Consider the following 27,739-nt stretch of genomic DNA (forward strand, 5'->3'; position numbering starts at 1 on the left):
ACTTACTCATCTCTCGTTCTCTTGGAGTTTATTCTCACTATTCACTTGGTGAAATTTTATTCCAACTTTATTAGTCCCAATTTTTTAGTCTATTATTTGGTTCACATTTTTTTTTGCTTGGTCCTTTTGTTTTTGGTTTGTTTTTCTTTTTCTTGGCGAGGTTTGTGTCTCTTCAAAATTATTGTTAGTTTTTGTCCCTCTTATTTAATATTTTCTTGAACATTTATTTTATTTTTCTTATTATATTATATAAACTCGAATATTTGTTGTTGTTAATATATAAGTTTGGACGAAGATTTTATATATTTAAATTTAGGTTTAGTTATTTGGTTAAGGTAAAGAAAGTCTTATAGATGAATTTAAGATTTAACATGTGTCATATTCTTATTTGCTTAAAGAAATGTCATCTTATTCTTATAAATATTCCACTATTTTATTTTCAGCCGTAACGTAAACAATCTTTTAGAATATGTACTTAATTTATCCAAAAAATTATATTATTGTGTAAATTAAATTAATAATTTTTGAATTATTGGTGAATTTTAGTTGTGTGTAAATATGTTTAAATATATGTGTGATTATATTTTCTAAATATATGTAAATATTTTTTAACATCTACGGTTTTAATAATTTCTAAAATTTATTTTGACAAATGAGCATCAACAATTTAATAATTTTTGTCTTTTTTTGTTTCTATATTTCTCTTGATCAAGATCAAGTAGATCACCTACACATTGTAGACAATATAATATTTAAAAATGAGACACATATTTATATTTCTAAATTATTTGGATTGTCCTTTTTTAATTGAATGCCTCCAACATCAATATACCCTCGATCTATATAAATTTTAAGGCACTTCAAAATCAATAAATAGAAGTCTCTTTTATCCTCTTCAACTTATTCACATGAAAAAAATAATTATATTCCTATTAATCAACAATTTTTTATACAAATCTTCTACCTTATATGAAATAATAAATGAAAAAGAAAATAAGAAACAAATAAGCTAAAACATTAGACTAATAAAATAATAAATGAAAAAGAAAAGTTGTCTAATTACAAACATTATATCAATAAAAAAAATGATGGTTTACAAACTCCCATTAGAGTTAAATACACATCCTTACATGAGGTGTCATTTCATAGGCTTTATAAGGAGCAATGATGCAACGTAAGCAAAAATAGAAGTATGTTTTATCCTGTTCTCCTCCTTCACATGAAAAATAGTCATATTCATATTAATCGATTCAACTCAAAGTTTAATTAATCATCGAACAAAACACCGGTTGATATTTAAAAAAATATCCAACCTAAAAAAGAAATATAAAAAATTATTAGAGATGTTCTAAACTCAGAGTAGTAGAAAAATTCCAATTTACAAACATATTAATAGGCAACTATCACATATATGTATATCAATTTCTTAATCAATCACATGTAGACATACCTGATATTCTAAGAGGTTAGACACCATCACCTACCAAGGACAAAAACTAATATACTTATGATGTAACTATATATATGCACACGATAGCTTTTAAATCAATTCAAGAGACTATAATGTGTAACTTTAACATATGAAAGGTGAAGATGCATAACTTTTTCTCATGGAGATGTCAGACAAAGAAACCATAGAGTTTTTGCCATGAGATAGATAAATTAAAATTTTGTTAAAACATAGAAGCTAGACTTCAATGTAAATTTACATATTCAATATGGTGGTGATAATTAGCTTTTGGGTTAACTTTATATAGAGCTTGTGTTTGATAATTAACTAAATTTACATATTCAATATTAGTGTCTCCAAGAATTCTTTGTTTTCAATTGCATTAATAGGGAATTGTAACATACAATATATATTTTAATAATATATTGCAATGCAATTAATAAAACAATAACATAATGCATCGTTCCACCTTTCATTGCTTGCAATTCATTTTTGTCTCAATTCAACAATAATAAATTGTGTTAGTTTTTTTTTAATATATTATTATTGTTTATTATATATTATTAGAGTAACTCTATTATATGAAATATGAAAAGGTTTTAATAGAGATTGTAAACTTTTTTTACAGAGTGCCACATCCAATTTCTTTTGAAAATCCATCCAATTTTTGATAATTCTAATGGATATGTATAAATCGATATCGATAGTTGGTCCCTTTTAATTAGATTTTTCATTTGTCATTTAGGGACCAATTAACTATGAAATGAAGAGAATTCCAATAGTCTTAGACACTTTTTTTTTTCTTTCTTAATATTGAAAGAATATATTTTGTGGTTATATTGATCCCTTTTAATTAAATTTTTCATTTAGGAACCAATTAACTATGCAATGAAGAGAGACACACGTTTTTTTTTTTATTAGTATTGAAAGAATTTCAATAGTCATGAATATTTTGTGGTTATATAAATCTTATATATTAGTTGGTCCCTTTTAATTTAATTTTTCATTTTAGTTAGTTGGTCCCTTGTGTAAGAAGTTATATAGTGATAATTTGATATATTGATAATTAAAATTAAAATGATTTAATTTAATTAAAAGAGATGATGAAAAGGTTTTTTAATAGAGATTGTAAACTTTTCTTATAGTATAAAGGTGATAAAAAAAATTTGGGGCCTAAATCCTTTACCAAAAAAATTATTTTTGGGGGTCTAAATCTAGGGCTTCAACACCCTCCACCTGTTCGAAAGTACAAAGATTAAGAAATAATATTCTTCTTTTTTTAGTTTGCATGATATTATAAGAATTTAACATTCAACATGTCATCTTATTCTTAAGACTATCTCACTATGTACTCACTCATAACTATAATATCTTATCTCCTAAATACTATTATGCTTAGAGAGTAATTTAAATAATAAAATAGATAAATATAATATAACATTTTATATTACTTATTAAGATTTCTTTGCCTTTTATTTGTCAGAATTATTTAGCTAGTGGTTTAGTTTATCATTTTCACCATATGCTTAATTCTTTTTCTTTTCTATTTTGGTTTAATTTTATTTTTCTTAGTGAGGTTTATGCCACTATCCTCTCTTTAATTTGTTTGCATCTTTAATTTTATGTGTCTTTTTAAGCAATGGAATATCAAAATTAGTAGTTAAAATGTTGGTGTAATAAAAAAGTATAAATTGTAAAGTAGTGACTAAATTGCTACGCCACTTTTCCTTCATCAATCAAACAAAATATTTGTCTTAAAAACTAAATGGAATCTTACGATTTTTCTTAGTGACTTAAATGAGTTTATTCTAAAAGTAATAAAGAAATTAAAATACAACTTAGCTCAATTGCAAACTTGAAAACCTTCGTACCAGCCCATGAAGGTGTGAAAACACAAGAAGGGGGGGGGGGGGTTGAATTGTGTTTTAGTCAAGTTAAAACTTTTTCAAGTTCTTAACTCAACTAAGTTAGCAGCGGATAAATAACACAAATAATAACAAGAGAGAGAGAGAGAGATCACACAAGCAATTTATACTGGTTCCTCTCACAAAACGAGAGTAGTCCAGTCCCCTTGCACTTCTAAGGGATTTCACTATAATCACACAAGATTACACCTGCTCAAGCACACAAGCAAGAGACTTCTCAACAATGCTCAAGCACACAAGCTTAAGACTTCACACTTAAGCACACAAGCTTAAGTTTCACACTTAAGCACACAAGCTTAAGTTTCCTCAAGTAATAGTAAAGTATATGAAAATATACAAATGCTCTTAGATGAACCTAAAGAGAGCAAATACAAATAATACAGAGTATTTGACTAAAGTGCAAAAACACTTAACAAAGAGGTTCAGAGCTTGTATATCACAGAGTTCAGAGTTTGTTCAGCGCACATTCAATTCTTGATAATTGTTATATATGTTGTAGCTGAATCTTCTAGTATATATACCACCAGAAAAGAGTCGTTGCAAAAGAACCGTTGGAGTTGATAACCTTTTGTCTTCAAGCAGTCTGTCTTGATGCAGTTTGGTTGTATCCAAAACTAAGAAAGAGTTTCAGTTACTTTGACTACTGCAGAGAAGACTTTCCTTATTCAGCTAACAAAACTGAAGACCCACGTTCTCAAGTTAGGACAGACAGAACAGAGGTAGCTGAACTGATCAGACTTGAAAGGTCCTTTTCTTCATTGGTAGAAGAGTTGACTTGTAAAGAGAATCTTCACAGCTTACAAAGAGATCTTCAGAGTTTGATGAAGCTTGTAGACAGACAAGAAGTTCTGAAGACTTCATCCTCTGAACGTTGTAACTTCTGAAGTCCAACATCTTCTGAGCGCTTGTGAACTTCTGAATTCACATCCTCTGAACTTCACTCAGAGCTTATATGATGCTTATATCTGCGCACTTTAAATAAATTTTTAGTCCTTCCAATTGTTTATTAATACTTTGTTATCATCAAAACCTTTATAGATTTAGGGGCAAACATTTTCAAATCAATTTTGTTCCAACAGCCCAATCCACTTATTTGAATCCTAACCAAGATGATTAAGCATATGAAAACACCTCTAACCAAGTAGAGATTAAATTCTTCCAAATTTGCTTCATACGACCAACTTGTATTACATTTTCAAATCTTCTCTATTAAAACCAAGTACCACTAAAAAAAAGTTAAGAAATTGCAGTTATATATATTTTTCATTGTCGCAATGTTATTCTTGAATATACATTTCATTGCTATATTTGAAAGAAAAAAAGAACCTATCCCAAAAACAATGAGGAAAATACATTTGAAAATAGAATTACATTTTTCCTTGAAACAATAAGATAGTGTAGTTGATTTACTCAAGAGTAGACATGACTTGATGAAATTACTACAAAGAAGGTTAAAAAACACAAAAAAGAAAAAAATAAGATTACAAAATATGAGACCATGGGCAAGTAGTGATGTGCGAGTATCAATATTTATAAAGACCATTGTGGTAAAACATACAGTTTTTTTTTATATATAATTATTGAAAGGAACTCCAACAATCATGAGGGTTAATTGTATAATATAATAATAATAATTTTGCAGTTATAGTTGCATCATATGAATACCTAAGGGTCAATCATAATTGTTTTTATCCCTTGTAATTAATCGTTTGATTGTTTTTTTTTTTTTTTGATAAGCTAATCGTTTGATTGTTGATTTAACCTCTTGCAATGTGTAATAATATATTAATATGATTTATCTTGGTTTTTTTAGAAAATTAGATTATATATATTTAATAACAATACTAAAAATTATATATACATATAATTTTTATGTACATATTTTAGTGACATATGGATATATTTTTTTGATTTTTACGTATGAATGTTTTATTGATCCATATATACGAATTAAGTTTTTTATTTGGGCAAGTATATGGATATTTAGGTTACTCTTAATTATTTAGTCATTTACGTTTTCTATTAATCCATATTTATCATTTTATATATGCCAAAATATAGTCTTTTGGAATTATGGGGGTTTCTTTTTCTATTCATGTATTAATCATTAGACATGAAATTTAATTTGTGGAGGATAAATTTTATTTTAGATATCTTTAATAATAATTAAGAGAAGTTGGTAAATTTTATCATTTTATATATGCCAAAATATAGTCTTTTGGAATTATGGGGGTTTCTTTTTCTATTCATGTATTAATCATTAGACATGAAATTTAATTTGTGGAGGATAAATTTTATTTTAGATATTTTTAATAATAATTAAGAGAAGTTGGTAAATTTTCAATAAAAATATGGAGTTTTTTTAGAGGTGTCACATCATCACAATGAAGGCCTATGAGCAATTCAATCTTCCTTTTACTAGTAAAAGATTGGTCTCCTTGTGGATGTGAATCCAAAATTAGCATGGACGTGGGTTTCTAGTGCTGGAAACAATTAAAAGAATCTTGGAGGAAAAAATATGTAAATTTGGGTGGTAGAGTGGTGTTGATAAATTTGGTCCCCGACTCAATTACAATATTTTATAGGGTAAATAGTGTTATACCCCCTGCAAAATAGGCGAGTTTTGCGTTACCCCCCTGCAAAATATTTTTTTGAGATTACCCCCTGCAATGTCAAGATTCTTTGCGTTACCCCCCTGGCTCAACAAGTGGGCATATGACATGGAAGAATCTTGACGTGGCATGACAAGTAGAAATTAATTTATTTTTTATTTATTTTTAATTGTCAACTCATTAATTAATGTGGGTTTTTAATTAAAAAAATGAAAAAAAACTTAAAAGTTGTTATATTTTTATGAACTTACTTAAAAGAATTATTTTTTTTTTTGACTAAAAGTTGTTATTATATATATAAAAAAAAATTCTTATATATATATAATAACTAATAATAGAGTAACAAAAAAAAAAACGAAGATGAAAAAAAACTAATAATAATAGTAACCAAAAAACTAATAATAACTAATAATAATAGAGTAACCAAAAAAAAAAAAAAAATGCAATCACATAGTAACGCAAGAACAATCGCTTTGCCCTAACCCCCAAATTGAAATTGAAAACGAATAACAATCGCTGCATATGAACGGAACGAAAAAAAAAGTTTCTTTAAATAAAAAAATTTCTTTAAATAAAAAAGTTTCTTTAAAAAAAAGTTTCTTTAAAAAAAAGTTTTTTTTAAAAAAAAAAGTTTCTTTATAAAAAAAAGATTTCTCTAAAAAAAAGTTTCTTTAAAAAAAAAGTTTTTTTCATTTTTTTTTAATTAAAAAATAAATAATTACTAAGTTGGCAATTAAAAATAAATAAAAAATAAATTAATTTCCACGTGTCATGCCACGTCAAGATTCGCCCATGTCATATGCCCACTTGTTGAGCCAGGGGTAACGCAAGGAATCTTGACATTGCAGGGGGGTAATCTCAAAAAAATATTTTGCAGGGGGTAACGCAAAACTCGCCTATTTTGCAAGGGGGTATGACACTATTTACCCTATTTTATATGTATTTCTTCAAAAGGAGGGGGAGGTTTTGGTGCGACAAAAATTTTGTTGGTTAAATGGAAGGAGAAAGATTTAATTTATCTCATTTAATTGTAATCAGCCTCAACAAGCACCATTGTGATGGAAGGAGATATTTAATTTTGATGAAAATGATTTGATGGAAGAAATTCTAATAAAAAATAATTGAGGAATAATGGTAATAATAAATTTTGGCATGAAAAGTGGATTGTTTTAGAGCATCATTGCAGAGAAATCACCAATGTTTTAAGTATGTGTGGGATTGTTATGTATGAATAGGGACCAAAACCATTCACATAGATATATTATTACTAATTTTACCACATTTTAGAAGTCATCATGTTTAAAATATTTGTTTGTCTCCAATTATGTAGCACCACTAGTAGTATTTTAACCTACACTTTGTTAATGAGTTCTTCCAGCAACTCCTACTACATTAGCAACGTTTCAATCAAAAGTTAAATGGATATAACTAACTAATGATTTCCTTATGATTTTATACGTATACTCCCTACGTCCCAATATATAAGCAAAAATAGGTCAACAAAAGTGAATGTATTTGGTCCAAAATTTTAACCAAATACATCAAGTTTCTTTGACTCATATTTACTTATATTTTGGGAGAGAGAGAATACGTTAAATGAGCTAGGCAGAGTTAATAATACATGTTTGAAAAATTAACCTAGTATTGCTATATAGTATCAAATTAAATGACCACATTACTACTATTAAACACACAGAGTGCATATCACGGATTTATAGCCTAAGGTATGTATAGAGCCATATGTAGACCGTCAAGAAGTCAATATAATTTTGAATGAAAGAAGAAAATCATGATAACCACGAGATTATCATCATCATCATAATCATAATAATAATGTAAATGTCAACTTTGATCGATCAAGCATAGCATAGCCTATTTGTAGCTTATTACTATTGAAATGGACTTTGTAATTCACATAGACTTATTGTGAGGTACAGTTGGTTACATTCACCCTAATTAACACATTTCAACTAGGTATTAGAAAAAATGATTAGGACAAAATAAAGTGCTAAGTACACACATTATCGTCGTCTCTAATATTCTCAATAGACACAGTCACATTTATATATCCCAAATTACTGAACTTTAGAGAAGGTGTTCATAGACAAATTTTAAAATAAATTAAGCAAGAAAATTAAATTAATGTTGTCAAGTTGATTCATTCATTCATTCATTCAATTTAGTTGATAATCCAGTTCTTGTTGGACCGTCCTTAATAGTTGATTCACAGCAGCCGCAATTTCATCCACACTATTCAGCTGACTCCCCTCCTCTACCTGCTCCAATCAATTCATACCCAAAATCCATTAATTAAAATAATTAATTAATTAAAATTCAAGAAAAAAAATTAAAGGTTAAATCGTATATTTGGCTTCTTACGTTTATTTTAGGTTTTAAAAAATTTCAAGTTGGTATTACGTGACAATAAGTTAGTTTCTTTAGTCAAATTTCCATTTAAATCGACCACATAGCTAACAGAGTCGCATACATGGATAACTCATAGGGTGCCGCGTGGAAGCTTTAGACGGAATTAACGAAAAATTTGACGAAAAATACAACCTTATTATGACACCAACAACGTAAAGGACCAACTTAATTAAAACTTTAGAAACATAGAAGACCAACTTAAAACTTAAAATAAACGTAAGGGACAAAAGATGCGATTAAGTAAAAATTAAAATAAATAAACCAACCTTGACACTAATTGAGTAAAGGACCATATCATCCAAAGTGGTAACATTTAGGTGAAGAATTGTAAGCCTAAGATTTTGTAACCCAACAACAATCTTCATAAGTTGTCCTGTTTTTTTCTTGGACATAATTTTCATATTGGCATGACTATCTACCATTGTAACTTCAATGTCTGCAACAGCCCATTGTTTTTGTTCCATTGTGACCATGTTGGTGTTATGAGTTGTTGTTGTTGTTGCACTTGTTGTGTATTGAGGAAAAGTGAAGAACTCAGAAAAAGGTGGTCCATTATTTAAGCCAATATTCTCTTGTGTTTTCTTTTGGCCCCCCATGGATTGTAAAAGTTGTTCTAACTCTTTCACAAAGTTTATTGCTCCACCAATAATTGAAGCTTGGTCACCCTGTTTTTGGATCAAACATACATAGTATTATGTATTGTTCCTTTCACTAAATTAACCATTTCAAGCTATACGACATAATAAATATTATGGGAAATTTTGGAAATACATTATTTAAAAGGATTTAATATTATTTATTTTTCTAAAAAAAATCATTGTTTCGAAAAAGAATTATTTCTGAAAGTACTGTGGATATGATAAAAAAAAAATTTGGAGACAATTGATGCGTTGGAGAGCAGTTCAAACTCGAAATATCCCTATTCTCCAAATTTAGTGTGTTACTTACTTTTCGATGTTGAACTCCGTATTATTAAGACCCTCTTCCTTTAAAAATTAGTGAGTTAAGACCAAAATAAAATTCTCTCAGAGTAGTTTTCAAAAAATAAAAAATTAGTGTGTGTGAGTTTGCTTTTAAACTTGTTAAAAAAAATCTTTAGATAATTTCCAATTTTATACTATGATGTTAAAAAAGAAAATTGATAATAAAAAGTAATTTGAGCTACCAAAATACATACAAACTAAAAATTAAAAATGTTGTTAAAAAGTTAAACTTTTAGTTAAGTAGAGTTAAAATAAAATAAAATAAAATAAATACAATTGTGATTAGTTGAGAACTCATCTCAAGTCATGTCATATTATGTCATGCTCTTAATTTAAAATTTCTAACTAAACAATTAATTAGTAAAAGCAAATTAATTATAGTTAAATTATGATTGAAACTGACCCTTTGAACATATGAAGAAGGCATCAAAGATCGAAGAACATTCAAGTATTCATTCATTTGTTTCCTTCGATTTCTTTCAACAGTAATGTGAGTCATCCTTTGATTTTCAATCTCTTCTTTGTTCTTTGCACTCTTGATTCGACGTCGTTTTCTTCGACAAGTGGCAGTTGTTGTAGCTTCTTCCATGGTGGTAGAAGAAGAAGGAGGAATAAGCAATGAAGGTGCTGTTATAGTTTGATCAACGGTGCAGATTTCAGGAGATGAAGAGTGTGAATATTCTAGCCATTGATCTTTAACAGAACAAGAATCCCAATTTGCATGGAAATTTTGTTGTTGTTGTTGTTGTTCAACGTTGTTGTTGATGATTCCTAGGAGAACATTCTCTTGTTCTTCAGCTTCAAGATTAGTAGTAACACTAACATAATCACTGCTCAATGAGTTGAAGTAATTATCTTTGTAACTATAATTAAATGGATCTTGTGGGTAAACAACAGTTTCAAGTGCCATAATTTTGTGACTAATTAATTAATCACTAATCAACTAAAAATTATTGAAGAGTGAAAGAGGTGAAAGAAATGAACATTACATATACCCAAAAGAGAAAACAAAGAGAGCCTTTTGATTATGTTTGTGAGAAGAAAAGGTTTGTGGGATTTAAATAGGATAGGATTGTTTTCAAAGTTTCAATCAATAAACATAAAAGACAAAAAATTACAGCTTATTGCACGTGAGGTTTCATTGTGTTGTAGACTAGACCAATTCCTTGACCACACCCAAAGGGAAATGAAATATACACCAACGTTAGTATAGAGATAGCTGACAGATAGATTCTTTTGCCACTTATTTATTCCTTAAACTAAACTAATTCCTAATGGTAATAATTGTTCTCATAATTAACTTGGTTTTCCTTCAATTCCTTCCAAGAATAATTTTCATTTCATCTTATCTGATCAGAATCGATGTAGTTGACGGTGGTTCTATGCTGCACAGTTGTTTCGAAGGACGATTGTACCTATAGATATTCTGACGCTCAAATCAGTATTTGCGTGAAACGATGATTGATCCTTATATGGGAGAAAGTTTATAGTCCCCAACGCAGAGCCAAGACCATTAATAGAAGAATGGATACGACGTCCTCGCCGTGAACCAAAGATCAACTTCCTTGACTGTTGTACAGGATGATACGACCTTTGGCTTATGTCCAATTGGGCTAAGTTCGGTGCAAAAGGGGAGGACATCCTCGAGGATTGGGTCGTAGGCCCAGTTCATTAGCTATGTATCAATTATTCGCGGTTGTTTATTAACCTTGTGGTTTTTCAGAAGAACAAGATGATGATAATTTGATGTTCAATTTATGTATTTGACTAATAATTATCAAGCAGTTCATTTAAACGTACAAGATGAATTCTCTTCGCAACCAAATTTTCTATATAAAGAAGAGTCAACAAACTTTGCATGTTTTGTTGTATAGCAAGTGTGACTAATAAAAATACATATAAGTGAGAGTACTAAGGGGGGAAAATGAATGAAATTGTGAACCATCCAATATTGTATTGGATGGATCCAGGGGAGTTTTGGAGGGTTTATATAAATTCTTCAAATTCATTTACGTTGTTATAATATTTTCAAAATTAAAACTATATTAATCATCATAAACATTTATTTATCATTTTTTCTAAAAACATCTCTAAAAAAAAGTGAAACATTTAGCTATTTTGTTCTTTGTATTCCTCCTTCCAAATTCCCTTTCTTCTTCTCCAAACCCACAAACAAGGTATTAAAATTTTGGTTAAGATATGATGTCCAATTTGCTTATATATGATTGTTCTCATTCTGATGTCATGATCCTCGAATTCCCCGGCCTCAAGACCAATAGTAGTATTAGAGTCAATTGTTACTAAAAGGACAATGATAGTGTGTCTCATTGATACAGCGGCAACAACGATAGAAGAATATTTGAATGAAAAAGTTTCTACGTTGATCAATAAACAAATGAAATTATTCGTAAACTTTATATCTTAAAATTTTAGTTAAGATGTAACGATTATGTTTGAATCTCTAACCATTAGTCCAACCACGACATTTAGATCCGTGTTGGTCAAGTTAGTATTGAAATGTGTTATTTTAAACATATTGTGTTTAATCATGTTATATATTATTCACAAAGAGTAACATATTCTTTTCGTTCTCCAACAAAACAATTCCCTATATTCTCGTTTTATGCATCATATGCTTTGTAGATGAATGATTGTCATTTTTAATGTATCATTAGTATAAAATATCAAATTTGATCTCGTTCGTGAAGACATTTTCCTCAATTCCACCATATTATATTGTACATGGAAAAGAATAATCAAACTATATATAGCTGAAATTAAACAATTCAATAACGTAATCATAGTTGTGCAACAACAAAAAATGGATGGTTGGCATTGCCAATTTATAATAAACCTATCTATACTCCACGTCTACACTATACTATGTAAAGCTACTTAGATTAGAATCCAAAATGAATCTTTTCTCCTTACTTTAGCAAAGGAAATAAAATATAATAAATAATGGATAGAGAATATGTGAAATAAGAGAGAAAATAAAGGATAAGTTGAACAAAATTTCCACCCCAAGGAAGGTCATGACTATCATGTAGCTCACTTCTTATTTTGTTTAAAATATATGAAGTTCCTCTATTTGGCATGCAATTTGGGATAATCCAATACAATGTTCGTTGGACATTAACTCTAATACTTTATAATTTCTTATTTCGTAATGTTGGAAAAACAGACATAGAAAAAAATAAAATAACACAATCACACAACACAAGAATATAACGTGGATATATTTGATATCCCTATAGATATATATGTCAAAAATTTGTACATTGTCACTTGGCATAAATGTATTCTACTAATAAACTGTTAGTACAATTGAATATACTAGCTATATATGTATACTAACAAATCTCATTATTGTATCTTAAGCACAAATGTACGTATTCTACTACTAATAAAATGTTAGTACAACCTTCTACCAAAAAAAAATATGTTAGTACAACCAACGTAGTGTGACACAAGTGGTAGATACTTGGGTCTCTTAACCAGTTGGTCATGGGTTCGATCTTCGGCCGGTGCATATGGAGAAGCATTTGTTGGGAGAGGTCAATCCCTTCAATGGATCTCAGTTATCTCGAGGGGATTAGTCTTCGCAGTTGTGCGCGGAGGATACATTTGGTTTACAAAAAAAATATGTTAGTACAATTGAATACTAGTAATTTATTTATAAGTTTGGATGTATGTGCCTCGATCAGCTGGGATGATTTATTTAGTAATACACTACTAGTAATAATTAAAATGGTGGTATACTATAGGACATGAAAAAGAGAAAGAAGACGAAAATGTGGTGGATGAATCAGAGATTGAGAGAAGGATCCTTTAACAGAAGAAAAGTTGGAGGTAAGAAGAAGAGAAAAAAAAAATACTATATAGACAATAATAGAAAATAGGTGTAAGAGAACAGGCGTTGGACAAAAAGTTTCAGAGGAATCCATGTGACCATATACAGGGGCCATTGTAGTGAACACGATGCTGTGTTTCCCTTCCCGAGGATCTTGTGCAATGTCTTTCTCTTTTTCTCAATTTCAATTCAAGGCGAGTATGTATGTAGTAGGCTTTTGTTTCTGAATGGACCGTGATGAGTTGAGTCATTCAGTTGACTCAATGAGAAGTCTCTACCCTCAACCATTTGGCTATATAATTGTCATTCTACCAGACGTTTTCATTAATATATGGTGAAAACCAACATGTGACATGCTAAATGGAATATGGAATGAGAATGGTTATCACTCTCTTCTTGTTTCTGCTCATGATGCTATTTGCTCTAAAACCCTAAAAGTGCGTAATTCCTTTTATTGATCTATTTCATTAAAGTAGATATACTATAATTTTGTGTCTACGATTCATGGCTTATTTTGTTAATTTTCCAACATTATATACTTGAGAGTTGAGACTAGAGAAATTATAGATAAATATTTTTTTTTTCTTTCAAAAAAACTCATTGGTACGAATGTACTATAATCTCCCATTTCATTTTTATATTTCTTCCAATGACATGTTATATATGTTATACTGCATGGAAAATAAATTAACAATTTGAGCACATCTCGAAAAGACATTCTCTAGGTTTTTTTCCCCTTATTTCTTGGGTCTCACCCCTCTTGCTGAATAACGCTAATTAACACCATAGTGGTACTTGTTTATTACTCCCATTCTAATCACATTTTGAGTTATTCCATCAATGTAAGTACAAAATTATTTGTAATCTTTGAGTCATTCCACACGCAATCCCTTCAAGGTATCATAAAAAATAAGTTAGATTAAAGTAATTTGACTACTTAATTCTTAATTAGAACAACTAGGCTGATTAAGATCTGATGCCAGTATATATTTGTATACAATTATTAATTTATTACTAATTGTTTTATTAACTACTATTATTACTATTATTTATTTGTTGTTGATTAGATCAGAAAATTATTGTTAATATATAGTGTACTTAATTAGTATCATATATATTATCAAGTGGGTATTATATCAAGATATGGCCACAATATCATTGCAATATATATAAATTGAATTTTTACTCCTTTCTTCATTGTTTAGGATGTTATAAAAGGATTGCATCAAGATCCTTAGCAATCTTTTATATTATAAGCTTGTATACACAAGTAAATTCTAAACCCTAATTTGTTTTCCCTGTTTTCCCTCCATTTTATCTTACAATTTTTATTAAAAAATAATACAATTTTGTCTTGACTTGAATTCGAACCCGCAACCCTTCAGTGCAAGGCAATATTTCCAACCACTATGGCAAGTATACTAATTGTGGTTAAAATTATGTGCAATAATTGATAAGCACCATCAATTTTAAAAGTATATCGTATCAAAATTATTGTTGACTATATTATTCATCACGAAATATTTTTATTTTTTTTCTGATAAATGATTTTTTTTCTACCGGATCATAAATTTAGAGAATAATTATCATGTGAGATTTGGAAAGTTATTATCATGTGTGATTTGGAAAGTTATATATATGTTCTCATACTATAACACCTTCAACAATATTGAAATCTATTAAAAAAAAAACATCTTTCACATTTCAATGTCTCTTGTAACCTTGCTTATATCACTTTTTAAATTATTTATTATGCATTTTATTAAATTGTAGTTTTTAAAAATTGGAAAAAGAATTTTGTCAAAAAAAAATGGAAAAAAATTGATATTTTTTATAAATAACCCTTTATTTTTACGTTAATGTATCCAAACATAAATCAATTTTGTTTAACTCACTTTTAACTAAAATTAAATCTATCAAACTCAATTCTGCTAAATCAATTTTTTTTGCAATACAACCAAACACAACCATAGTCATGTCACTAATCACATTTATTATTTTGATTTTAACATTGCAGATTTAATATTAACCGATGATCAATTGATACAATATGCACTAGCAGATATTGAGATGATGTTACGTGTTTGTGGGAAGAGTGTAAAAGATTATCCTCCAATGCCTATAGCAGACACATCATTAGTTCCTGATATACAAAATAGTTTAATACACAACGAATTGAATTATAACAGACAATCATTAGATGAGGAAGATGTTAGATTGATGTCACCTATGACTTCAGAGCAACGTAAAGTATATGACACAATTATTACAAGAGTTAACGAAAACAAACCTGGTTTGTTTTTTCTTTATGGTTATGGCGGTACAGGGAAGACATTTATCTGGAGGGCCACGTCAGCCGCATTACGCTCAAAAGGTGAGATAGTTTTAACAGTTGCCTCAAGTGGGATCGCTGCATTGCTTATACCTGGCGGTAGAACAGCACATTCAAGCTTTTGTATTCCTCTAAATGTTGACGAGTTTTCAACGTGAACCATAGTTCCTAAAAGCCCTTTGGCGCTATTAATACAAAAAGCAAAACTCATTATATGGGATGAAGCACCAATGATGCACAAACACTGTTTCAAAGCTGTTGATCGAACTTTAAAAGATATTCTCAAGTCTGTTGATGAAAAAAATAAACAAATTTCCTTCGGTGGAAAAGTTGTTGTTTTTAGCGGAGATTTTAGACAAATTCTACCAGTAATACCCAAATGTACAAGGCCAGAAATTGTTCATGCTACTATTAATTCTTCGGTTCTTTGGAATTTTTGTGAAGTTTTAACATTGAGTAAAAACATGAGGCTTCTCGGTGGTGCTTCGAGTGCAGACGTTGAACAAAGAAGATTATTTTCTGAATGGGTTTTGGGTGTTGGCGATGGAGAAATTGGAGATGACAACGACGATGATTTATTGATTCCAAATTCAGGTGATCCTCTTGCTTCTATCCCCAACTTTTACAAAACATGAACGATATAACGTATTTCCAAAATAGAGCTATACTAGCTCCTAAAAATTCAATAGTCGACACAATAAATGATTATATGTTGGATTTAATTCCTGGTGAAGAAAAAACATATTTGAGTTATCATACTCCACTCACACAAAATGGATATGGTCAAACAGTGGATGATGTTCATACTCCCGAATTTTTGAACACGATTTCTACGTCGGGACTTCCAATTCACAAGTTGAGACTTAAATTTGGAGTTCCAGTTATGCTATTAAGGAATTTGAATAAAAAATTAGGATTATACAATGGAACAATACTTATTATTACGAGATTGGGAACACGTGCTCTTGAAGGAAAAATTATTTCATGAAGTAATATTGGTGATCAGGTTTTCATACCTAGATTTTCTCTGACACCATCTGACGTGAGAATTCCTTTTACATTTCAACGGGGACAATTTCCTATAATGATTTCTTTTGCGATGACTATTAATATGAGTCACGGACAATCTTTAAAGCATGTTGGGATATATCTTCCGTCGCCAGTGTTTTCATATGGCCAGTTGTATGTTGCAATTTCAAGAGTTACTTCTAAAAAATGATTAAAAATTTTGATCATCAATGACGACAGTGAAGATAGACTAAGACTTCGAATGTGGTCTATAAGGAAGTCTTCCGTAATATAACATAATTTTCTTTGTATGAATATTTATTCAAAATTATTGTTGAACTATCGTTTAATGTTACTCAACTTTTTTCATATACCTTACATTATTGGAATTATCATATCTTATTTAATCATTATATATCTTACAGCTAATCAGACCCGTGCATCGCACGAGTCGATGTTCTAGTTAGAGTATATTTTAAACTGCAACATCCACAATCTCTTGAATTTTTATAGGAAAAAATCCTCTCAATTAAGTATTTAAATCAAACATTGTTTAATATTTCTAAAGTTTATATGATAGTAATCATACATTCTTTTTTTTTTTCCTTTTTCTGCAACACATTGTACATTCTTTTTTTTTTGGTAGAATACATTCTTTTTTTTTTGGTAGAACACATTGTACATTCTTTGCTCTCTCTTGTTATAGACTCAATTTTTGATTAATATGTGTCATTAATGTAGACGACTAGTCTATTATATGAATGAGTTTTATTTTTCATCTATTCAATTGTACTTATTGTTTTAAGAGTTAACATTTACGGTGACTTTTCACTCTATCAAGTATAGACAATGATATGATAAGTAGTACTTTTTTTTTTTTTTTTTGCATTTTTACTTACCTATTAACATTCAGCGGAGCGCTTTAAATTTAATCTAACTTATACATGAGAGAGGATTCTCTCATGTCACATGAGGATAAATGTTTTTTTTAACCATTAATTTGGGTGGAGAGAGAAAAGAAAAAGTGAATTGAAAGGTGGATATTGAATAAATTGAGGAAAAAGAAATAGAGAGAATCCATTCTCCTTATACATAGCACTTTTTGTGGTTCATCTCTTAATGAAAAGCCATTGATATGACTTTTACAAATAAGGAGAGTCTAACACAAAATATTAGTTCAATAGATAGAATGGGACTTAAGTGTCACATTGAACCTTTTTATTTACTTCATGTGAGACTCCTAATAGACAAGTAGTGATTGAGGCGAGGGGACGTGTGGGGTTTTTAGATTACCAATATATTAAGACTTAAGTACATATGGAGAGTCTAACACAAAATTGATTCATTAGGTGAGAGAATCTTATGACTTAAGTGTCACATTATGCATTTTTATCTACTTAATATCGAGCTCTTAATGATCAATCTGTGATTGAGGCGGGTATGATTCCTAATAATGAGGATTTTAGATTAAAATGTGTAAATTTCTCATGTACAAGTGTCTTTTTATAGATAGAATTTCATGAAGAGAGTGTAAAAACAGGTTGAGGGATATCCAACAAAATTTCCAAATCATCGTCTAATCTTGATCATAGAGTGGTAGGATGATAGTTGGTTTTGCTTGTGATGTTAGTGCAATTCCATAACATATACCTCTATGATCTAGTTCATTATAAAGTGAGCCACAAGCAATTTATATATTTAAAAATTATAATTATAAAAAATAAAATACTTTAAATAGTACAATATTATTAAGCACTCCAACTTTGATTAAACATGCTGGCCTAATCTTAGGCTATACATAGATTAATATGTGGTGTATTTGAGTTTAAAATAAGTTAAATTAATTAATTAAGTGTTATGAATTTGGACACGTATAACTCCGGGTATTATATTGTGATTATGACATATTTCTCCCCTGTTTTGTAACACACACACAGCTGCACCTATGGGCGTCACACCCACACCTAATGAAAAAATAATCAAGATTTGTACTAAGTAAATAACTGATTATGTTAATTTCCCTCCTTAATTGCATGTGCTTGAACCATAAAACACGGTACCTGCAAGTCTCCAACCGCAACATCCGGTCACAAGGTACATATAATTATAATTTATTTGTATTTGTATGATAGTAATAATAATGTATTAATTAAGCAAAATCGTGTTTGGGTCAGAGATTTGGTTTTATTAATTTGCTACAATGTTCTGTTTGTTTCATAGACTTGTTGACTTGTTTATGAAATAAAACCATTTAGGGTACCTCAAATTCTGGAAACCTGCGTTTTGTTTTTTATGTTGTTGTGTTGCTGCACAGATTCTCCATCTAAGTCTTCTAGTACTAATTCATTTCCTAATCAATAAACTAATTTTGGCACAACTAAGATATTGAATTCAAGTGGTTAATGAGCTCATTTCAAAACATATTGTTTAACAGAACCCAAGTTCGATCCCTGATAAAAACAATACTTGATTAGACTTTCCTAACATCGCAGTTAAACTCTGAATTACCGATGTTAAAAATCAGAAGATTAAGGACAAAAAATAATAATAATAATAATAATAATTAATTTTGGCGCCATCACCGTCTAACCGAAGCATTAGCAGCCACCAATTTTCATTTACGGCATCTTGCCACTTCAAGGTTGTTGTTTGTCGGTCCTTAATACTTCAGCTAATCTCAATATTAATTTGGTTAAGAGAGATTACTATAAGTTACCGAATTTGTCCTTTTATATAAATAAACATTATTGAATAACCAAATTACATTTGTTCTAATGGAACAAGACAAGGGGGGGTTGTATTTTGGTTTGATTTTCCAACTGCATGTGTGCAACTATCTCTCCTACTTAAGAGGCTTTTGTTATGCTTTTGGTTGTTTTTCCTGTTTTTTAAGCTTTATTGAAACCAGTTTTTTCATCAGGTTTTTTGTAAATTTTCCTTGTATATTTTCCTGTGATGTCTGTTGCACATCTTGTGCATAGATTTTCACCTTTCAATAATATTTTGCCTATTAAAAAAAAATGGAACAAGACAAGATTTAAATATTAAAAACTGAAAGAAATTGTTTTTATCTTTCATAGAAAATGGAAAAATAATATTTATTTTTATAAAATATTAAAAATTGAAAAGAAAAAACTATCAGCCCAATCCAATATTGAATGGAGAATATTTAATTACATTTTTCTTCATTTTTTAATATTTTAAAAAATAATAATAATCAATTTATTATTTGAAAATACTGAACATAAAGTTGACAGAGTTCGTCGCAGAGTTGTCGGATCTCAATTGTGGATTTGTTGGAGCTTTGTCGTCATTTATTGTGAGTGTTTCCGAATAGCCAATGTTGATCAGCTGATTGCCATAGCTCTGCCATTGGGTCTGAAAATCTCCGATGTTGCTGCTGCCTTCTTATATAATTTTTTTCAAAATTTGAAAAATAAGTTAACTAGGGATATTAAAAGATGTTTTCTCTTCCCCCCTCCCATGAATCTTTTATACCCCCAATATTCCAATTTTGCCCTTGTAGAAAAATTCGGTTCGCAGAAACCGAATTTTTTCTAGTGCAAATTCAGAGTAAATTTCGGTTTTTAGAAACCGAAATTTGTTTTCAAGGCAAAAAAAAACTTCGGTTTCTACGAACCGAAGTTTTTTCAAGGGCAAAATTGGAAACTCAGGGGGGATAAAAGATTCACAGGGGGTGGGGAGAGAAAACATCATATTAAAAAATAACAGGGAATAGGGCTCAATTTTAAGGCCCATTTTGATGAAAATGATAATGAAAACTGGGCCTTGCTGAAAAGGAAAAAAGTAAATGAGAATTTTTCTCTTCTCACCCCATGTTTATTTGGTAAAGTCTAACTTTTTTTTTATGCAAGTAAGAGTATAACTTTTAGTTCAGAGAAAATTGTTTATGATATATCATTTTTTTTCCTAATGAGTTTTTTTGTCTGATTATGGATGAAAGGCTGATATTTGTCTCTTGATGAATTCTCTCCCGACCCCTCGTCTTTCTTTTATACCCCCTAAACTGACTTTTTTGCCCTTGTGGGTAATTCGGTTTTTATGAACCGAATTAATTTCCATGCTCAAAAATTTCAGTTAATAAAATCCCAAATTTTGTGTTCGAAATTTTGCATTCCTCTCACCTTTGCATCGTTGTTTCGTCTGCACTGTCGAACGAACTCTTCCTCTGCACTGCACCGTCAAACGATTTCGATTTGCATCACAACACTAGGAATCGATTTGCATCACAACACCAGGAATCGATTTGCATCTTCCTCTGCACCGTAGAACATACTCTTCTATTCTTCCTCTTCGCCGTTGTTTTGTCTCGATGCGTCATCCTCCTCTAATGCATATAGAAGAAAAAAGGAACTCAAGCGATTATTGAGATTGAAAATCCTAACTTGGTAAAAGGGAAATAATGAAACTGTTCTGGGCCGAGCATCGAGCTCGAGCATCAGAGGGTGTCGAACATACATACCATCCGAGCACGTCCTAACGGTCAGATACCCTTGCGTATTGTAACGGCCGTAAACCGGAATGATGAGCATTTACTGCACATCAAGGCCTCCAAGCCGTTTTCCGGCAGCCACTTGATGGCCATTAATGCCATCAAGGGCCTTAGCCCAGCGCTGGGGGCTATATATATGCATCTCCACTTCATTTGCAAGGTACGCATTCTATAGCTAAGAAAACCTTACACACATACTGACTTGAGCGTCGGAGTGCCTGCAGGTACACAACCCCCCTCCGCTCCAACAGGGGTCGCAAACGCTCTCAACCACCGCAAACGCCGGCGAAGTCGCATCATTCTGGTCAACACGATCAGTGGCGCCGTCTGTGGGAACTATAGTTTCCCTGTTTATTCAAACCAAAAACTAAAAAACTTCCTCAAAACACCCTTTCACGACCAATGGCTGGCGTTAACAACCACCAAATCCCGGAGCACGTGGCGGAGAACCATGGATCACCGATGGACTACGCGGCGTACCACCCAGGGGACGGCCAATTCGCCTCCGTAACGGAAGATGGCCAGGGAGAGCAAAACGCGCATTACGAGCCCTACAACCCAGAAGAACCGCAGATCCCTGTGGCTACCCCGCCACAGGCGACTCCGGCAGCGGCTATCCCTCCGGGCGTTCCCATGCAAGAAATGATGGCTGCGCTGGTCAATGCAATCAACCGCCAGTCGGACTTACTGCTGCAACAGAACCAGCGATTCGAGCAGCAGAATCAAAGGCTCGAGCAACAAAGCCGTCGCATCGACGCAATTGCCGAGTCGAGGATCACGGCGCAAGCTCGCCCAGCTCGCCGTTCACCCACACCAGTGAGGAGCAGAACCTACTCCAGGTCTCGCTCACCACCTCGCCACAGAAGCGAAAGGAGAAACGAGGCTATATCTCGAAACTCCACCCCGCCGAGGAGACATTCCCCTAGAAGGGACAACCCTCCTCGTCGCCAAAGGAACCGATCCCCGGAAGAGAGAGACAATCACCAAGGCCCCCTCTCCCGAAGGATCCGGGAACTCCCCCTACCTGTCGGACTCGAAAAACCACCGGCAATGGATACCTACGATGGCTCGACAGACCCGGACGAGCACATCGAAAATCTTGAAGCTCTCCTCGAGTACAGAAATGTACGAGGCTCTATCAAGTGTAAGCTCTTTCCCACAACTCTGAGGAAAGGCGCTATGGCTTGGTACAAGAGCTTGGCGCCAGGATCCATAGACTCTTGGTCGGACCTGTGCGCCCGCTTCCGGGCTCACTTCACCTCCTCGAGGCGTCACCCGAAAACTGAAGCAACCCTCGAGGCCATCATCCAAGGCGAGAACGAGCCTCTAAGGGCCTACCTCGAACGGTTCAACAAGGCAGCCGTTGAAGTGAAGGTCGATGAGAGCATGAAGCTGTATCTCCTCGACAGGGGATTACATCCAGACAGCGACTTTGCTAAAGCTGTCGGTATCGAAGAGCCGAAAACGCTGGATGCGTTCTTCGAAAAAGCAAAGAAGTACATTACCTACGAGGAGAAACAAAGGGCCAAAGATATAAGAAGGCCTAAAAGTCAAGAAAAAACCAGGAACCATGAAAAGGACGAAGCTGGAACCTCGCGAAGAGGCAACGAAAAGCAAAGGGAGGAAAGGATTAAAGATTCTAAACCTCCTCGGGGAAAATTCACAACATATACTCCGCTGAATGCGTCAAGAGACCGCATTTTCGCCGAAGTCTCCGCTGCGGACTTCAAAAAGGCTGGGATCCACTTCCCGAGACAGCAGCCCATGAAGGCAAATACTGATAGGACAAAATTTTGTCGCTATCATAAAAGCCATGGACACGTCACTGAGGACTGTGTCCACTTAAAAGATGCCATCGAGATTCTGATACAGAAGGGTTATGCCCGAAGATATGTTCAGAACGACGAACAAGCACAACAACAACAACAACAACAAAGGCGGGAGCCTCAAGAGGTCGCAATGGCCATCGATGTTCCCGAGCAGGAAAACAGAGGCATCGTCCCTCAGGCGCTTGCCATCTCAGCACCTGAAATTCCACTCCCATCTCCGGGGTCAGACGAGGGAGCGCTCCTAAGGCATTTCAACGCCCACCTGAATGGCTCATGGGAAAATTTCCCAAAAGCACTGGTGATAACAGGTGGAGGGCTAAACAAAATCACCCTCGGATCGGTAAAAAGGAAATTTGAGGAGCTGGAAAACGTTTGCTCGGTGACCCCCATCACCGTCACCAAACCTGAGGGAGACTCCGACCCGCTGGCCTTCTACAAATCAGAAGTTCCTGGGGGCTCACCAAACTATCAGATACCACTGTTGGTGAGGGCTCGCATGGCAAACTTCGACGTCCACCGCATCCTCGTAGATCAGGGGAGCTCGTGCGATGTAATGTACTCGGGGCTATTCAAAACTCTACAGCTGTCGGAGAAGAACTTGGTTCCATATGTAGGACCCGACCTTCAGGGGTTCAATGGGTCGACTACCAAACCTTGGGGATACGTGGACCTCATCGTTACCTTCGGCGAGGAAAAGGCTATGAAATCCGTAAGGACGCAATTCATGGTCGTTGACTGTCCCTCGCTGTACAACTGCATCATCGGCAGAACTACTCTAGCGGAGCTGTTTGCTGTGTCATCCACTGTTCACTTGAAGCTGAAATACTACACACTGGACGGCCAGGTCGCCACCATCAACGGCGACATAGCCGCTGCAAGGAGATGCTTCGAGGCTGCAGCGAAGAATCTGAGCACTGTGGCAACCCCCAAGAAAACTGAAAAGAAAAATCCGGGGGTAAACACTGTTGGAGGTTCCGTCGACATCGATGCTCGACTCACAAAAAAGGAGCATCAAGAAGAAAAACAGAAGGACCTCGCTGATGCTGAAAAGAAAATCTACCGCCCCATCCCGGACGGAGATTTCGAACTGGTGCCCTTGGGCGAAGACCCCCTCAAAGGGATCAAGATTGGAACTGGACTCCCCGACTTGGTCAAAAAGCAGCTGATCGCCTGCCTTAAGGACAATGCTGAACTGTTCGCCTGGAGCGCTGCAGAGATGCCTGGTATCGACCCTGAGGTCGCTTGTCACCAGCTGACTTTAGATCCTAGGGCTAGTGCCGTTGTTCAGCGGCGTAGGAAGCAGTCTCCCGAAAAAGCGGAGGCTACCGAAAAAGCTGTAAAAGACCTCCTCGAGGCAAATTTCATTTCGGAAGCTAGGTATACCACCTGGCTATCCAATGTTGTACTTGTTAAGAAATCGAATGGAAAATGGCGCATGTGTGTTGACTATACCGATCTTAATAGGGCTTGCCCTAAAGACGCTTACCCTTTACCTAACATAGACAAATTAGTAGATAATTCATCAGGATTTAAATTACTATCGTTTATGGATGCGTACTCGGGTTATAATCAAATAAAAATGGCTGAAATCGATAAAAAGAAAACAGCGTTTATGACCGAATCCGGTAATTATTATTACAACGTAATGCCTTTCGGGCTTAAAAACGCAGGCGCCACATACCAAAGGATGATGAACAAAGTCTTCAATAATGAAATCGGTGACATGCTCGAAGTCTACATGGATGATATGATCGTCAAATCCGAAGAGGAAGTCGATCATACAGCCCATCTAAAAAGAGTGTTCGACCAAGCGAGAAAGTATAACATGAGATTCAATCCTGAAAAATGCACGTTCGGCGTAAAAGCTGGGAAATTCCTCGGGTTTTACTTAACTGAAAGAGGAATCGAAGCTAACCCCGATAAATGCAGAGCATTCTTTGAATTCCCTACGCCGGACTCAAAGAAATCTATCCAATCATTAAACGGGATGCTCACCGCCTTATCTCGTTTTGTCGCAAAATCCGCTCAACACGCGCTACCTTTATTCAAATTACTTCGAAAAGAATCCGCATTCGAATGGACAAAGGAATGCGAGGACGCGCTACAACATTTAAAACGAGCACTATCCGAACCTCCAGTCCTAACACGACCCGACGAAGGGGAAACATTATATCTTTATCTCGCCGTAGCATCGGAGGCCATCAGCGCCGTTCTCATAAGAGAAACCGAGCAAGGGCAAAAACCCGTCTATTTCGTGAGTAAGGCTCTGCAAGGACCAGAACTCCGGTACTTACAGATTGAAAAAACGGCCTTAGCAGTAGTCATGGCCGCGAGGAAGCTAAGACACTATTTCTTAGCTCACTCCATCGTGGTTCGAACTGATCAACCGATCAAGCAACTCCTTGCGAGGCCGGATATGACAGGACGAATGCTAAAATGGTCGCTCGAGTTGTCCGAATTCGAAATCTTTTTCGAAAGCAGAAAGGCTTTAAAAGCCCAAGTGCTAGCAGACTTCATAGCCGAGATGACCACACCATCTACCCCGGACAAAAACAAATGGACCATCTTCGTAGATGGATCCTCGAATCCTCAAGGTAGTGGTGCGGGTATCATACTCGAAAGCGGTGAAGGAGCGCTCATAGAAGTTTCACTCGAGCTCGCCTTTCCAACCACAAACAACCAAGCCGAATACGAAGCTTTCTTGGCAGGATTAAGGTTGGCTCAGGATATGGAAGCTGAGGAAATTAAAATATTCACGGACTCACAGCTCGTCGCATCACAAATAACCGGGGAATACCAAACAAAAGACGAGCGACTCACAGAATATTTAAACTTGATCAAAGAAAGACTAACCAAATTCAGACAAACCGAAATCAAGCACGTTCCTCGCGAACATAATGCAAGAGCAGATATTTTATCAAAGCTCGCAAGCACTAAGAAAAAGAAAGGTGGGAATCAATCACTTATTCAGGAAACGCTATCCAAACCAAGCATAGTAAAACCCACCGAGGTATTCCTGATATGCGAGATCGACGCCAACAGCTGGATGACACCCGTGTTCGAATTTCTGAACACTGGAAACCTCCCACTTGATAAAAAGGAGGCCGCAAAGGTAAAAAGGAGAGCCTGCGCATATGTAGTCCTGAATGGAAAAATGTACCGCCGAGGATTTTCCATCCCTCTACTAAGATGCGTCGAGGAAAGCGAGGTAGCCTCGATCCTCGGCGAAATCCACGAAGGAATAAACGGTCAGCACATTGGTGGACGCTCCTTGGCCAGAAAGGCCTTGCGAGCAGGATTCTATTGGCCTACCATGCAAGCAGACGCGAAAGAGCATGTCAAAAAATGCGACAAATGCCAACGTCACGGGGATATGCACTTAGCCCCTCCAAACGAGCTAAAAACGCTATCATCCCCGTGGCCGTTTTCTTGGTGGGGGATGGACCTCTTAGGACCGTTTCCAACGGCAGCAGGACAAAATAAATACTTAATAGTAGCTGTCGACTACTTCACGAAATGGATCGAAGCCGAACCTCTCGCCCACATCACAACATTCAACGTGTTGCGATTCTTCAAACGCAATATACTTGCGAGGTTTGGGATCCCTCAAGTTGTCGTTACAGATAACGGGACCCAATTCACGGACAAGAAAGTGCGAGAATTCATGGCAAAAATAGGTACAACCCAACACTTCACCTCTGTCGAACACCCTCAAACGAACGGTCAAGCCGAAGCTGCAAATAGGGTTATACTGCGAGGACTCAAAAGAAGGTTGGATGAAGCAAAAGGAAAATGGACAGAAGAACTACACAGCGTACTCTGGTCCTACCGAACCACTCCACATTCTACAACGGGAGAAACGCCTTTCCGACTGACGTACGGAACAGAGGCCGTAATTCCAGTAGAAACCGGAGCATCATCTTTCCGAACGGAAGTACCCCTCGAAGGGGAAGACAACCACGAAATGCTCAGAGAAGAGCTCGACCTCTTGGAAGAGCTCCGAGACGGCGCAGCCCTCCGAGAAGCTACTTTGAAACAAAAAATAGCAAAACGGCATGACAAAAAGGTCATCAAGCGAGAATTTGACGTTGGGACACTAGTACTCCGACGCAACCAAAAAGATTCTCGTGAAGGTAAACTCGCGGCAAATTGGGAGGGACCTTATCGTGTTCGAGCCAAAACCGAAAACGGTGCCTATTATTTGGAAGATCTTTACGGAAAAGAAATTCCTCGACCTTGGAATGCCGAAAAGCTCAAACAATACTACAGTTGAGAGAAATTCAAAACCATCCCTCAACGAAGGCTGTGTCTTCGCCCATGAGAAGCACGCCTATACAACGGAGGAATGCTTAGGTACGGGCATGAATCTTAAAACACAAAACAAAGTCGAGACGTTTTTGAGCTCGATGATGTTGGCGAGGAAAGCTCTAGACCACGGAGCACCATCGTCATAGTACACGCCCGGTAGAACCCCAGCTCGCGATGGGATGTTCACACCCCGAGGAGGAAAGCTTAACAACAGCCCCTCTCCTCGTTGTTAGTTTGGATTAACATCTCCAAACACTTAGAATGGTTCCCCGCACCTTCTAAGCCCGGCGTCTAATGGTACCAGCTACCACAACGATGACCACCATCCAAACACACACTAGCGCGAAGAAATGAATAGTTCGGCGTATAGAATGTTTGGAAAATTACCAAGTTAAAAACCTCAAAATTTGGTCGAGCGCAAAAGCATCAAGCATACAGGTCGTCATAACGAAAATATAATCAAAGCACGAGCCTAAAAGCGTTGAGCATACAAATGATC

The 27,739-nt window shown here is 34.4% G+C and overlaps 1 protein-coding gene across 1 annotated transcript; it reads right to left on the reverse strand.

Moving 5' to 3' along the window:
- Window positions 1–7,803: 7,803 nt before the first annotated feature.
- LOC123919085 (transcription factor bHLH94-like) lies at window positions 7,804–10,603 on the reverse strand. Its single transcript, XM_045971308.1, has 3 exons — window positions 9,801–10,603; window positions 8,681–9,079; window positions 7,804–8,263 (listed from the first exon to the last, which is right to left on the reverse strand). The coding sequence occupies exons 1-3, from the start codon at window positions 10,305–10,307 to the stop codon at window positions 8,162–8,164; spliced, it is 1,008 nt and encodes a 335-aa protein (XP_045827264.1). The 5' UTR covers window positions 10,308–10,603; the 3' UTR covers window positions 7,804–8,161.
- Window positions 10,604–27,739: the final 17,136 nt, after the last annotated feature.

Source organism: Trifolium pratense, linkage group LG3 (genome assembly GCF_020283565.1).
Source record: "Trifolium pratense cultivar HEN17-A07 linkage group LG3, ARS_RC_1.1, whole genome shotgun sequence".
In the NCBI taxonomy this organism is placed as follows: Eukaryota; Viridiplantae; Streptophyta; class Magnoliopsida; order Fabales; family Fabaceae; genus Trifolium; species Trifolium pratense.